Genomic DNA, 15,437 nt, shown 5'->3' with positions numbered 1-15,437 from the left:
ATGCCCTAAAAAACAATAGCTGCCAAGTCTCTCTTAGTTCCCCCCCCCCCCCCCGCAAAAAAAGCTAATGCTGCACCTTAACATGGAGTAGCTCTCTGAGGGGAAACGAAAAGCACTCAGTGTGCGCTAAGAACCAGACCTCACGCCTCATATCTCTCATCTCTGCAGCAGCCTTGTAAAAGAGGTTTGAAAAAATAAGAAAACTAAGTTGCAGGGCTCACAAGCGCCTGTCTTTGGGTTTTACTTCAAAATCTCAAAGGCTTACTTCTAAATCTCAGTGCCTGAAAGCCAAGTATAAAAATAAAGCATCCACGGGAATCTGAAGTGCAATTCCATTTTTCTTTGAGGACCTGGTTTAAAGCAACAAACGATTGGAAAGATAGGCAACACACCCAAGTTGCTAAAAGACAAGAGAAGCTAAGGGAGCTTCCCAAAATCAAAAGGCAAGGCTATAGCTGAGTATCGTAGCACACATCTTTAGGTCCAGCTACTCTGGAGGCTGAGGCAGGAGGGTCATTTGAGCCTAGGAGTTCAAAGCTAGTCTGCACAACCAAGAAAAACCTTGTGTTCAAAACAAAAAAGACAAAATAAGCCAGGTAGTGTTGCAGCCAATTACAGATTTAGGGTCTTCTGATTGAATCCACATCACCTCTTTCCAACCCAGGTTCTAATTCCCTTGCAAAGGCACTAGAGCTCTTGAATGGAAGTCTCCATTCCAGCATTGCACTTCCACACTCTAAGGCCAGAGGGAGCTCTTTCCACCACACCACAGTGCATATATCAAATACGCACACACATCACTGTTGGCACTTCCAAAATATATTTGTGTTATAAGACCCATGGGTTAGCCAGTGAATGCACAATGCTACTCTTTTTCATGGGGGAAATTTAGAAGGACCTGGGCGGGTCAGATGCCTCTCACACAATCCTCAACTCAATTTAGATTTGTTGATTGACACATTGGCCACTTGGATCAATTACATGATACTTTACACTCTGGGGTCTTTGAAGAGCTCCAACTTCTAAATAAAGTAATTTCTCCATCTCCCTCCAAGGTATAGGTTTTCCCTGACCTAAATCTACCCCTCAGGGGCTCTTATAAATAGCCATTTGCTGGAGTTTTTCACTTGTTCCAGGCACAAAAGCACTACTTTGTGTGGAAGTATTTCTTGCCTTGGTAGGACTAGTGTACTTTCTCTTTTAAGAGGGAATTTGAACCTTTTGCTACGACCAAGTTCCACCACTGAAAAAGAAAAATAGGCCTTCCTTCCACCCTGAAGAGTAAAAGCTACACACTTCTGTATTCATATCTTAATTTGTAATGCCCCCATGTGTGAATCTCAATACAATAGCATTTTATATTTGACCAGAAGAATACAAATAAGTCATTTGTGATTAGCAGTAGAACTGGCCACCTCCCCGTAGGATTTTTGTATCTGTCTCTGTAATGGCATTTGTTATTCACTTGTTCTCTACTCTTTGCATGCTACTGTTTGATCCTAAGCTGTTTCTCCAGCTTAGGTAAGAATTCTCCATTCCTTTGGGGAGTGGGGGCGGGGGCAGGGGATGGAATTTTCCACTGGAAAACACAGCCATTTTGCAACTTTAAAAATATCGCTAGCCAGGAATTGCCCTTGGGAGTCGTTTCCCGGGCGTACAATAGCTTATTTTCCCAAGACGACCTTAGGATATAATTTGGTAATGAGATCATTTGGCAAACCTTGAGCTCTAGTACAGTAAAATTAAATGATTGACTTGGCTGTGATTTTTTAAAATGTATCCTTAAGTCTTCCAAGGTGGAGTTTGGCCGTAATCCACATTTGGATTTTGAAGACATCCATTTTGTAATGATGATTTGGATAATATGGAAAGACAACTCTCCTCAGCAGCGCCAAAAGCCTTTATTCAAACAAGTGAGTTCTTTCTTGCATCTAATTTCCACACTATGTGGGGATTTCAGGGCCTAACTTTTCTATGATTGCTAAAGCCAACAAATTCTTGCTATTGATTTCTCCTAAAGCATTCATTGTATTGTCATTCCTTTTGACACAGAAAGATTGATTTTCTGTTTGTTTCTGCCTTATTTTCCAAGTTATGGATTTTCATAAAGAAGAAACCATGGTTGAGTTCTCTTGCAGATTCTTTTCTGCACATCCCATTCAAATGCTGCATAGCTGGTAGAGTCTCAATAAACACAGTTGGTCAAGTGATAGAAACGTAGTATTATTGGCAACCTATGATTTCATCTTCCCTTGAGACCCAAGGATTGTACCTATTTTTTATGTGAATAATAATTTAACTCCCAAGCCGTGACTCCAGATCCAACACTGTGGCAGCTAGCGTAGGGACAGGAGTGATGGACGTCCAACCCGGTTCACATACTGGCTTTGCAGTGATCTCCAACAGCAGTAGCATTAAGGTCTGGCTCTTTACCTTAACGTTGAACTACATCATTTCCAACTGCAACTTTAAGTATTAAATAGAGGAACTTTCACCTCACAAAGCAGGAACTTGCTAGCAAAGTTTCAATTAGGTTGATCTTTTTTCTCAGGAGTCCCCCATGGACTCCCCGACACCCCTCCCCCCCCTAAAGTATTGTGTCCACACAGACATTGACCAATGGGCTAGTTGTTAAACAGCTAGTCAGTCAATCATGATCTTTTCTACACCAAAGTACAACCAACTGTGTGTGTGCATCTATGTGTATATCGTGTGTATAGCTATAAATATCCATGTATAAATAATTCTCTCATCACACTGGCAATGTGGACTATGAGGGCCGCTCCTGCCCTCCCTCACATGGGGGGCTGACATTGATGGCTTGATTACCCAGACCACGTCTCAGCTCAGAAACTCTCCGTGGCTGCCCCTGAATCCAACACAATCACAGCACTGAGTGGGCCCTGCCGGGTGACTGAGCACATTCACACAGGCATGCCACGCCCTCCCCCCCCCCCCCCCCCCATGGCTCAACAGGCTTTCAGCCTAACTCCAGGTGACTACCAGACCTGGCAGCACTGGCCTGACCCATGACGATGATTGTGTTCCAGGTCACCAAGGAAATGGGGACACCACAAGCAGCAACTTGACTTTGGGTGCATGCAGATAGATGTGTAGGACACGGTGAGGACCACAGATAATACACTCCTAAAAAATGGTGTGTAAAACAGACAGATTGAGCCCTGGTTGTGTTGCATGACTGACTTCCCCTCCCCCTGCCAGGCTAAATCCCCAAATATAACCTGTGAGTGTCCCGGAACCCTAACATTTCCAGAGTCCCTGACCTCTTTGTGTTAAAGCATCCTGGATTGCTTTTGCATTTGTTCTGTGGCTATAGCGGGGCGGACAGAAGGACAGAGGGAGCTACAAACATGAAACTGTGAAATCTTTGCTTTTGAGATTTTACCGCCTACCAGGGTAGAACACGCTGCAAGCGAGATCACCATTTTGAAACATCTGTTGTGCGCTCGGCACTGCACCATCTTAGCTGCTCAGCAACACATTGTCTAAAGTCAAGATCCAAAGTGTGAAGAGTGTTCCGAGAGATGCCGGTGATTTCTTGAGGAAGTGACACTGGATCTGGCACTTGGAGAACAGGTGTTATTTCATTGAACAGAATTGTGAAGGCCACTGAGAGAGCTGATGTATTCATCAAGCCCATGAGGCAAGAAAATAGAGGTCATGCTTCCTGAATGAGGAACATCTCCTGGACTCGATATGCCTTTTCCCCAAATGCAACAGTGTGGTGTTCACCCAAGTCTTGACTTTCTTGCCTACCTCCTCTCACATCCTGACCCATTCTACGATCCATGGATAGATCCATCTTTCCAAAACCCATATCCTACCAAATGACAACTCTACCAAGGAAGGAAGTTAAGAAGGTCAGAGACGGGGATCATAAGGCTAGGTGGTAGGGACTGGAGTCAGTAAATGCCATTGCTTACATAATAAAGTCCAAACGCCTTATATGCAAAGCTCTGAGCACCTTGCAATGCCAGCTGGTTCATTTCTAGTTTCATCTCATGCTTCTCTGTCCCCAGAGTGCTCTTGCATATCAGTCTCACCTAAACATATTGTGTACTTTATTAGTCTGTGCCTTTGTTTCTCCTACTCTACTGCCAGAAATGGCCAGGTCTCATTGGAAATTCGTGTCATTTTTGAGATTCCATTTAAATGGCAACTTCACTAAGGCATGTCTAATCATTTGTCCAGAATGAAGTGCTTACTGCAAAGGCCATGAGACACCCTTCTTCTATCCCAGCAATGGTCATCTGAGATAGGACCTGGAGTCACATGACCTGGTCCAATCTAACCCAGCTGCAATGCAAGAGCTGCAATGAGCTTCCTCATTTGTGAAAATGGAGATTTCCAATGTACCTTATGGAATCTTGTATGATAAAATGTAAGTGGAGATACTTTGTAAGCTATTACACAGGTAACCTCTGTCCATTTACATGTTAAACGTATAAAATGTAAAGTCTCTCTTCCCCATTCACATATAACAGGAATATTAAAAAACACATACTTAAAAATAATTACATTAGGGCTGGGAAGGTGGCTCAGTGGTAGAGTGCTTGCCTAGCATGCATGAGGCTCTGGGTTCAATTCCTAAGCACCACATAAGCAGAAAAGGCCGGAAGTGGTACTGCGGCTCAAATGGTAGAGCAGTAACCTTGAGCTGAAGAGCTGAGGGACAGAGAGTACCCAGGCCCAGAGTTCAGACCCCACAACTGGCAAAAAAAAAAAAAAAAATTAGAGTTGTAAAGGTTTACAGAGAATTCTCATGTACTTGTTACCCAACTTTTCTCACTGCCAACATCTTAAGTAACCATGCTACATTGATTAAAAGTAACAAATTAATAACCTAGTACAATACATTAGCTAACCTATAGATTCTATTCTCATTTTTTATCAGTGTTTCTACTGATACCCTTTTTGGTCTGTTCCTGGATCCAATCTCAGCCAGCATTTAATTGCCATGTCTTTTGTTCTCCAATCTGGGACTCTTTCGCACTTGTTCCTTGTCTCTCAGGATCTTGATATTTCTGAAGAACTGTTTAGCTAAGTTGTAGAAGTAGAAAAGCCCCTCCATGTGAATTTTTTGTGCTATTTTCTTGTTCATGGAGGTTATAGATTTGGCATCAAATGGGACAGAGGAAATGCACGTTCTTTGTACTGCACATGGGGGTACCTCACATGAACATTCTTGGTGACAAGAAAGGGAGTTTGTTGTTGTTGTTGTTTTGCAGTACCAGGGATTAAATCCAGGGTGTCATGCATGCTAAACAAGAGCCTGGCCACTTGAGCCATGTCCCTAGCTCTTTCATTTTTGTATTGTTTCTGAGATAGTCTCAATAACTGCTCACATTGACCTTGAACTCTGTCCCTTCCACTCAAGTTACTGGGATTTCAGGTATGTGCATGGTAATGATTACAGGTACCTGTAATGCCTAGCTAAGAGAGAGAGTTTTTGAAGGGTTCATATCTGGCATTTGCAATAGATTGACTCATGGTATGCTCAATGAATCTCAATTAAATTGAATTATTCTGTCTCTTGCCGAGTATTACTTGTGGATTAGTTAGTACTTGTATTTATTTTCAGTAGTATATAGGGATTGAGGGGCTATAGTTCAATTGGTTCAATGGTAGAAGATAGCTCAGTAGTGGATATAGCTCGGTGGTAGAGTAAAAAAATGAAAATTAGCTTAGTGATTGAATTGAAAGGTAAATTGGAGTTTGGCTGTATTTTATTCAATATAATTAGGGGCCCTGTGACTGATTTTAAGCATTCAGTTGAACAGCTTAGTAATTATTCTTTTCACACTTTCATAGTGCTGTCAGCCCTTCTTTGCTTTAGTTAATTTTCAGGTAGGATCTTGAATTTTTTAAACAAGAAATCACTTTAAAAATAACAACAAAGAAAAACCTCTTATGTTCATGTCTTGGAGTTCATTTCGCTTAGCATCATCTTACATGGTCATATGTACATAGCTACTGAGCTATTCTGCTCATCTGTTAGGAATATCCTAGATATATACTAATTATTATGAATGAGGGAAACCATAGGACTTACATTCTGTGGGTCTGGCTTACTTCACTTAATATGATGTTTTCTAAGTCTCTTCATTTCCTTACAAATGGAGCAGTGCCATTCTTTCTGATAGAAGCATTTTCTTGATCCATTCATCTGAGGGGCATCTGGTTTGGTTCCAAACCTTAGCTATGGTAAATAACAATGCAATGAACATAGTTGTGCTGGTAGCTTTAATATGGCCTTGTCTGTGGTCATTTAGGTAAGTTCCCAGAAGTGGGATTGCTGGGTCGTAGGGGAGCTCCATGTGTAGTCTTTTGAGGACACTCCATACTACTTTCCACAGTGGTTGAACAAGATTACTTTCTCACCAATAGTGTAGTAGTATTCCCTTTTGGCCACATTCTAGCACCTGTTAATAGATTTCTTGATTATAGCCATTCTAACTGGGGTGAGGTGGAATCTCAATGTTGTTTTGATTTGCATTTCTTTTATGATCAGAGATGTTGAGCATTTCTTTGTCTATTGGCCGTTTTTATTTCGTCTTCAAAGAAGTCTCTCTTTTAAGTCGTTAGCCCATTTATCAATGGGACAGTTGTTTCTTTGGGGATTTGTTTTTTGAGGGATTTAAATTTTTGAGTTCAAAGTATATTTTAGTTATGAGGCCCTTGTCGGTTGGTTGTATGCTAGTGAAGATCTTCTCCCAATCTGTGAGCTTTCTATTGATTTGATCCCCACCCCCACCCCTGACGTAGGCCTCCCTCATAGCTAGAGTCACAGGCAGGTATCACCATGCCTGGCGGAGATCCCTATGACAATTGAGTGAAGAGAAGAACTAAGATGCCAGTCGGAGAGACAGTTGTTTTTATTGTCTTGCTTTGAGTCCATTGCTACCGATTTGGCCATAGCATTCTACGTGGGTAGAAGTCAATCAACTTGGGTTTGTAGATGCTGCATTTGTCTCCCACCAAAACACCCTGTGAAGGTGTGTAGGAGGCAGTCATAAAGGCTGGGCAGAGGGGAGGTTGGCCTTGAGATCTCGATCTGAAAGCATTTCTAGTCAAGCTAAAGAAAGGGAGCCGATGGACAGGGCGGGCGTCACGGCGAGAGAAGTCAGACACTTACAGATCGGTTAGAAGCGGGAGTCGGCCAAGGACAGGAGTAAAACCCCTCGGAAGCCCCACAAAGACCGTGGTCGAGAGCTCGTCGGGTGGCCGTCGGGGGGGGGGGGGAGCGCTTCACTACTGAGAGGATGCAATGGCGGGGAGGCTTAGGGAGGGGTGGGAGACGAAATGACGGGGTGACGGCGCCTCTTCTGCCTCTTCAGAGCGAGGGCTCGCAGAAGCAGAGGCTGGGAAGCCGTGTCTGTCATTTCAGTCCGGCCACTCAGCCTGACCGCGGCCTGGCACAGAGCCCTCCAGCCTCGAACCGCTGACTCCCCGGGCCACGGCCGCTCGCCCCGCCCCGCAACTTCAGGAGCCGGGCCGGAGCCTCGCGGCGCTGGCCACACGGACCGTATTTATATCCACATTCCCATCCTCCTAAGGCCACCACAGCCGTTGATCCAGGCGGACAGCGCGAGAGAAGTAGGCGGCGCCGGCTACCCTGACTCAGATCTGACGCCTCACCAAGAACAAGGCTAGACGAGGGGGAAACAAGGGCGCTATCCTTCTGCGCTTGCGCTCCGTGTGGCTCTCCACTGCGCCCCGCCCACTCGAGCCGTAGTGCGCAGGCGTAAAAGGTAACTTCCGCCAGGCTTCGCTTAGCTTCACGATTTCCTCCGTCCCGTCTCGCCGAGAACCCGGCTGTGGCGCGGCGCGGCGCGGCGTAGGTGAGTAGGTCGGGCGCGTACCGATGACGAAGCGGAAGCGTTCCGGAGGGAGGCGGTGGCAGCTCCGGCGGGTCTCGGGATTGCGGAAGTTTGTGTTCGGAGGGGCCCAGGGCCGGCGGAGCTGTGGTGGTTTACAAGTTCCGGAACGGAGGCCGCGGCTCCGGGTCCGAGCGCCACGAGCCTCCAGAGGTGGGTCACACTGGGTGCGATTGGGCGTCGCGGCCTCGGGCTTCCTCCGTTCCTCGCTCGTCCCCGAGGAACCGCCTCATCTCCACCATGGCTTCCACCGGGCCCAACCTCCAGGTATGGCCGCTCGGTGCCCCTCCAGGCGGGAGCCGGGGCCGGGGCCGGGGCCAGGGCCGGGGGCGGGAAGTGAGGTGGGGGCGGGGAGGAGCGAGGAGGGGCCGCGCCCCGGAGGGCGGGGCCGCGGGCGGGAGCGGCGCGGGGAGGGACCCCGGGGAGGGACCCCGGGGTGGGCCCCCGGGGAGGGCCCTGGGCGCCCGCTCCCCGTGCCCGGGGAGGGTCTGCGGCCCGGCCCGTGGGTCTGCGATGGCACCGGGGGAGAGCCGCAGCCAGACCGCGCACACCCCGCCACTCGCGGCCACCAAGGCAAGTTTTGCAAAGCACCACCCTGATCCAGTTACAAGCCGGGTGGGCTCAGTTCACTCCTTGTGCAAAGCTCTGCCCGTCTTGCTGCCAGGTACATGCAAGTAAGAGCCTTGACGGCTGTGGTTAGAAAGCCGGACTACAGAGTCTGCCAGAATTCACTGAGTGTGTATGTGCTTCCGTACAGTCTCAAATTATATCAAATCAGAGACTGAAAACTCCTTTGTGACTCCACCCCCATCGCCGTGAGCACGCCGGCCTTGGGGTGCATCAATCGTGTGGAACCCTAAGATGTTAGGCTTGGGAAAGGATCTGTAGTCCCTTGTGGAGTGGAATTCATTGGGTATGAAGAAATGTGTGTAACGGTGTTTCCTCGCCTCAACGACCGGAGCTTTGATGGGGGTTAAAATATGAGTCGGTCGCCAAAATTCCCAGCCCACCACGTCAATTTGGGACAAGAGAGTAACGTGAACTGCCTGTCTATATTGAATTCTTATTTTGGACTTGGGGGAGTTTGTCAGACAGGTTCTTGTTGAGTGCCTGGTCCTTGTTATCAGTGATAATGGCAGATTGCCTTATTGGGGTAATTGATCCTGAAGAAAGACCACTCAGTGTAAACCTATTTAAACAGATCAGATAGTCGTTGTCCAGCCCCAGACCCCACCCACAGAATGAAATGATAGGCTTGTTTATGGTTCTTATCTCAAAAGAAAATCAACCTGTAGGTTGTAAAAATACATCTTTTTATCTTTCACAAAATGTTACAATGCAACTATGACACATTTCTTTAAAATGTTATATGTTGACTGGTATGTATATCTTTTCTACTTAGGTGGTATTAAACTAAGAACACTTCATTTAACCTCATAGCTTTTTGCAATACTATTTGGAAAAGTTTTTTTTTTCTTGTTTTATGTCTTGGTAAACGTATCTTGAAAGTATTTTTCAGTTTGTAAAGGTATTGTTGTGAATATTATAGGTGATTTCTTTTGACATGCCATCTTATCCTCTTCATTGGTTTGTCAGTTAGCTGATTTTGTTTCATTGCTTTATTTGTTAGACAGTGACTTTAGAGGTGACTTGGTCATTCTCCAACATAGTTTCAGTCCATTTCCTCGTATCTTCTTGTGGTTGTTGTTCTATAACCAAAATGCATAAAGACTGAATTGGATTGCTGTATGTTCTTCAGTGAAATACCTAGAGGTTGATCAATGTTAAAAGTCATAGTCACAAATGATAGCAGGAGTAATGTTTATTGGTACTGGTTGGTTCAGGTGAGCTTTCTCATTCAGCCTTTTCAGCCTGCTGGCCTCTAGGAAATTTGGATGAATAGTCAGATAATGGATGACTGTCCCAGTGAACAAAGCAGAAGTCCCCGTTGCCAAATGCTAGTAATCTACTAAAAAACAGAATTACAACATAATTACATAAATGCTGTAATGGTATTAGAGGTTAATGTGAGGAAAGGCAGATCTTACTCTACCAAGGACAGATGGGAAATATATCACAGAGGAGATTATCTAATCTCAGGTAAAGAGGAGCACTATTAATTGCTCAGTCTTGGAAACAACTCTTCAAGGTGAATATTATTCCCAGGTTATAGTTTTAGAAATCTAAGCTTATTAAGGTTATGGATATGGTATACCCAAAGACATGCAGTTAATTAGTGTTAAGGTTAGTTTTAAAACCAGATCTCTCTGTTTACAAATCCATGATTTCCTTCACTGCAAAAATTCTGTCTCCTTGAATAAGAAAATTGAGTGTTTACCAAGGAAGGAAAAAACAACTTAGGCTTTAGTCCCGAAGTGTAATTAACCTTATAGAAAATGTAGAAAACAGCAAGGAGTAAAGTATGAAGCAGAACTTAAAGTTTACTCGGTCCTCAATAGTTACTAATATGATATAGAACGGACAAGAAACAATAGAAATCTAGAGGAAGCACAAGCTGGCTGCTCTAGTGGTGTTGAGGAGGTCTTGTGGCCACAGGGCTTTGACTATACTGAGTCCTGTAGAAGCTGGGAGTTTTATGGGGAGATAGTGGCATGGTGCCTTTTCTGAACATACACACAGGGAACCTTCTCTGTATACACACATAGCATAGCTATGTATACACACATAGCTGGTCTGGGGTGTGCCCAGAGTTTGGTATGACAGGAACTGAGTATACAAGGTGAGAGTACCCGTGTGCCACACACAAATGATGGGTCCTCATTCTGCTGTAGTGGAGAGGTGGAGGGTTTTACACATGGAGTAACATGTTCACATGTTTTAGACCCAAATTCTCATTTGTCTGTATAGGGAGAAACCTGGTAGAAGAATACCAGTTAGAAAGCAGAGGCTTGTCTGATGGGAGATGGTAACTGTCCAAATTATTGTAGTAACAATTTGAATAAAGAATAAAAGTTTTGAAGAGTAATCAGATTCGTATCTGTGTTTCAGAGTGGGGGAGGAGGAGTCTTGAGTTTTCTGCTATGTTTTTAGTTTGGATATCTGATTGATTCTAGGGATTCTCTCTCTCTCTCTCTCTTTCTCTCTCTCTCTCTGTGAGCAAAATATTAGTTCTGCCCTTGAGTGTGAAATGCTTCTGGGTTCCATCAGGTGGAAATGCACATGCAGAATGAGAGTGAGTGGTCCAGACTAGAAACAAGGATTTAGGAGTTACTAGCAAAACAGTGGTATAGAAGTTAGAAGCCCATCTGAGAGTTTACACAATGGAAAAACAAGGACCATGGACCCTGTGGAGTATTAACATTTAAGGAAAGAAAGATACACTGGAAAAGGATTATTGGATAGTTGAGAGTAAAACCAGGAGCACATGATACACTGAATGCCTAGAAAGGAAACCATGTTAGGATATTGTTACAAGTGTTAAGTGCTCCAGAGAGAGAATTAGGTAAGCAGGAGATCTGATAATCATGAGGCAGAACACAACACTGTGGGAGGAATAGGGGACCCAGAAAACATGATGAATTTGTGGACTCTTGATTTTACTGTGGTAATAAAGAGGGAAATGTGGAGCTAGCTAGAAACCCCGAGGTGGCAGATAGGGCTGGGGCGGCTGTTCTCCTGGCACAGGAAATGGTAGAATTTGCCATTCCCCAGGGCTTTCTAGGGTGGACACAGCATGCTCTTCCAATCTGTAAAGACACTCACAATATTCCCAGCCTGTACTTCCACACTGATGACTAGTTCTTGCTTAGTCTGTGGTAAAGAATCCCTAGGTCTTGTGCCAGGGCAGCCAGGGTACTGACTCAGGGCCAATGTGCAGGCAACAGGAACAGCCCTGTCCTTAGGGAGTTTACTTAGGGAGAAATAGGCAGAAAACCAAGCCAAACCACCCCCCCACCCCACCCAGAACTGAAACCCACATCTGTTCACAATCTGGAAGAGTGTGTGTATGTGTGCAGGCGTGCATGCATGCGTGTTTGTGTGTGTGCACGTGTGCGTGTGCGTGTGTGTGTGTGTGTGTGCACGCACACGCGCACATGTGCACTCACACACGGTAAGGGGGATGAAATGTTCCTTGAACTTTGTAGGCAAGGCTCTTGTACTTGAACCACACATGAGTCCATTTGCTTTTCAGATGGAGTTTTGTGCTAGCTGCCCAGGCCAGCCTCCAACCATGATTCTCTTACCTCTGCTTCCTGAGTAGCAGGGATTATAGGCATGCATTTCCATGCCAGGCCCCTAGAAGTATTTTATACACAGGAGTAATGTGAACAGCTGTGTTTGAAAATGGAGTCAGTTTGAGAGTCAGCAGTCTAAAGATAGTTTAAATCATTGAAAACATCATGTGTGGGGAAGGAATTAACAGTGAAGTGAATCCCAGCCCAAACCTTGAGGAACATATTTCAGTGGGATATCCAACGGTTTGAGAAATGAGCAAACCTATAGGGAAGGAGCTGCCTGAGACGTCAGACAGTAAGGAAAACGGTATTTGGGGCTCAGCAGAGGACAGCATCAAAAAGGAAATGATGGACTTTGTAGAAAATTGTCAGATCAACATGAAGGCAGAGCTGGTCTTTACATCCAGCATCATACAGAGCCTTGACATGAGCGTTTTTATTGGTGTACTGTTGTCAGGGCAAGGCAGAGTGTGATCCACGGCAGTTTGGGCTCTGAGGAAGTTTCTTTGTGTTAAGGGAGGCTTTGTGGAGGAGGGTTGTTTCAATGCTTGCAGAAATACCCACTGGAGAGAAATGATCAGAATGACAGAAGTGGAATAACCAACCAGTAGGAGGAGGATTTTGATGTTACTGGAGATGTTTTTACCCCTGTGGTTTGATTGAGTACCCATTATCTGCCAGCACCCTTCTAGTCAGGAGTGTTGGGGTAGGCCCTGTCCTCAGAGCTTTCTGTAGACAAGGAGAAGGCCAGTGAGTGTAGATACAGGTAAACTTAATGATAATGATGGCCTGAGTGAGTGTAGGGGTGTTGCAAGAGCTGAAACAGGAATCACAGCAGACTAAGGAGGATTTATTTGGGAACTTGCCATCTGGACCATGTCTTGAGTATTCTAGGGAGAGCTTTCCACAGTGCTTTCCACAGCCCGAGTGAACAAGGACTAGATGGTTTCAGGTGAGATCCAAACATAGCCACACACAGGTCTTTCAAGGCCTGTGTAGATCATGCTCTGACATTTGGATCTTATCCTTTGCATAGGAAGCCATCCAAGATGGCCGTGCGTGCCCTGTGGTGACACAGCTCTGCCCACAAGACTAGGAAGTAGTTCTGGGAATTGGTAGTGGACTGAAGTAGGGTAGAGGTCATAAGCAGTGTATTCTGAAAGAAGAATCTGCTCTTCAGAACCAACAAGACATGTTTTGTTTCATTTCTGATGAAGAATGCTAACAAGGATGAAATAACATTTGTTGGAGGAGAATTAGGTTATGAGAGATTTAATGTGTCCCAGTGCTGTGTTTGGCTATTTAAATTTAAATAAAACCTCTGCACACACTGGCCACATGTCAAATGCTCAACCGTGTGAGACTGGAGGATTCGCTTTTGGACAGAGCAGATGCAACCACTGGAGAAAGGCCAGTTTAATCCTTGTAATTGGTACAGTGTTTGGAAACAGATGCTTAAATACTAAGTTTTACCTTAAGCATGGTTTGGTAGCGGGTGCCTAGAGTCCCAGCTGCTCAAGAGCCTGAGGCTGGAGGATTGAGTGCATGAAAGGGTGACAAATTCAGACCTAATTTTTTTTTTTTTTTTTTTTAAGGATTTTACTGTAACTAATACCAAGCCAGGACTCTATTTTAGCGGTGGAGGCTTATCACCCAGCTTGTGCAAGGCTCAGCACAAAACAGTAACATGTATGTATGACATCACAATAAGAGCCGACTGCCAATGAGAGGAATGAGCTACTAAAGCACAGCATTTCCAGATAATCTGTGAAGTAAAATAGGGTGGGAATAAGGAAAGACTTTTCTGCTGTGTGACTGAGCCGCTGAGTCTTCAGCATGCATTTTTCTATGACCAGGCTCAGCTAAGCATCTGTCGGCCTCATGCTGTGACCACTTCACTTCCTGCCTAGCCTGCACAACTTGAAAATTACTCTTTGCAGTCAGGCTGTTTATATGAAACATGGAGGTAGTACTCCAGGTTTTCAGTTCTACAGCAGCACCATTTATTTTCCTTCCCTCTTGCTGCAGCAGAAGAATCTCAATCTCCAGTGGGACCTGTTCTTCCCACTTACAGATTTCCTCCCATCTACCTCCTGTCATGAGCAGCTGCTCCCAAGCACAATGTGATTCCTTCATATGATTGATTTGACTGATTTTATCTTTATTATGTGCTTATTTTTTGTTATGGCCTAACCATGATTGTTTACTTTTGTTGACTATTATTTTTTGTTGAGTATGATTTCACTACCTCAGTTAACCCAGGTGGACTATCTTAGTAAATCATGTTCTTTATTTGCGTATGTTTGCATATATATTTTAAGTCATTGTTATTAATGAAAATTTATATAGTCAGTTGTGGGGCTTGACCTCAGGGTTTGGGCACTGTCCTTGAGCTCTTTTGTTCAACGCTAGAGCTCAACCACTTTGAACCACAGCCCCATTTCCGGTTTTCTGGTGATTAATTGGAGATAGAAAGTCTCGGGGGCTTTCTTGCCTGAGCTGACTTTGAACTGCCATCCTCAGATCTCAGCCTCCTGAGTAGCTATTATTACAGGTGTGAACCACCAGCACCTGGCTTAATGAAAATTTTATTTTGAGATCAGTGTAGATTCTTGTGCAATAAGAAATTAATATAGAGAGATCTGTCATACCCTTTACCTATTTCATGTATCATCACCACCAGGATGTTGACATTGAGACATTCTACAGCCTGACTCATACTTCCTCACCTGGCTTGCACTTGCTGGTATCGTGTGTATATGCTTCCGGATGGTTGCATTGCAGTGTACTCTGTATGTCCACCATTGGAGAATAGTTCCCCTGCACAAGGACCCCTCCCACCCCACATGGCCCTTCATGACCACGACCACCTTCATCCTGTCCCCTGGGAAATCTGATCTGTTCTCTATCTCTGATTTTGTCATTTTGAGAGCATTATATAATGAAACTTTTATTATAGTATGTAACCTTGGTGACTGGCTTTTCAGTCAGCATAATGATCTGAAGGTGGATCCAGGTTTTTTAGAACAGTAGTCCATTCCTTTTTTTGAGCAGTACTACTCCATAGTAGTAATATAATATACTACAGTTTGTTTGAGCAAAATCATTGAAGGCTATCTTGGACATCCCATACAGATTTTCACATGAGCATAAATCTTTGTTTCTCTGGGATAAATGTCCAAGAGCTCAATTACTTGTTCGTATGGTGCATGTTCAGTTTTGTAAACAAAACAAAACCAGCCAGTTTTCCAACGTGGCAGGCCTGTTTCCCATCCCACCAGCAGTAGAGAGAGATCCAATCTCTGCATCCTCATGCCTGATATCACTTTTATTCTAGCCATTC

At 44.6% G+C, this 15,437-nt stretch overlaps 1 protein-coding gene across 1 annotated transcript in view; it reads left to right on the top strand.

Annotated features, from left to right (window-relative positions):
- Nucleotides 1-7,894: 7,894 nt before the first annotated feature.
- Nucleotides 7,895-15,437, top strand: part of Vps4b (vacuolar protein sorting 4 homolog B) — a 34,070-nt gene continuing 26,527 nt past the window's right edge. Inside the window, exon 1 of the mRNA XM_042693481.1 lies at nucleotides 7,895-8,165. Coding sequence (XP_042549415.1) covers nucleotides 8,139-8,165 — 27 coding nt within the window. The 5' untranslated portion in view covers nucleotides 7,895-8,138. The remainder of the gene's footprint in view (nucleotides 8,166-15,437) is intronic.

Source organism: Dipodomys spectabilis, unplaced genomic scaffold, assembly GCF_019054845.1.
Source record: "Dipodomys spectabilis isolate Male_0828 unplaced genomic scaffold, ASM1905484v1 ptg000169l, whole genome shotgun sequence".
In the NCBI taxonomy this organism is placed as follows: domain Eukaryota; kingdom Metazoa; phylum Chordata; class Mammalia; order Rodentia; family Heteromyidae; genus Dipodomys; species Dipodomys spectabilis.
Note: the sequence above shows the minus strand (reverse complement) of the source record. Positions and strands in the feature narration are given on the sequence as shown.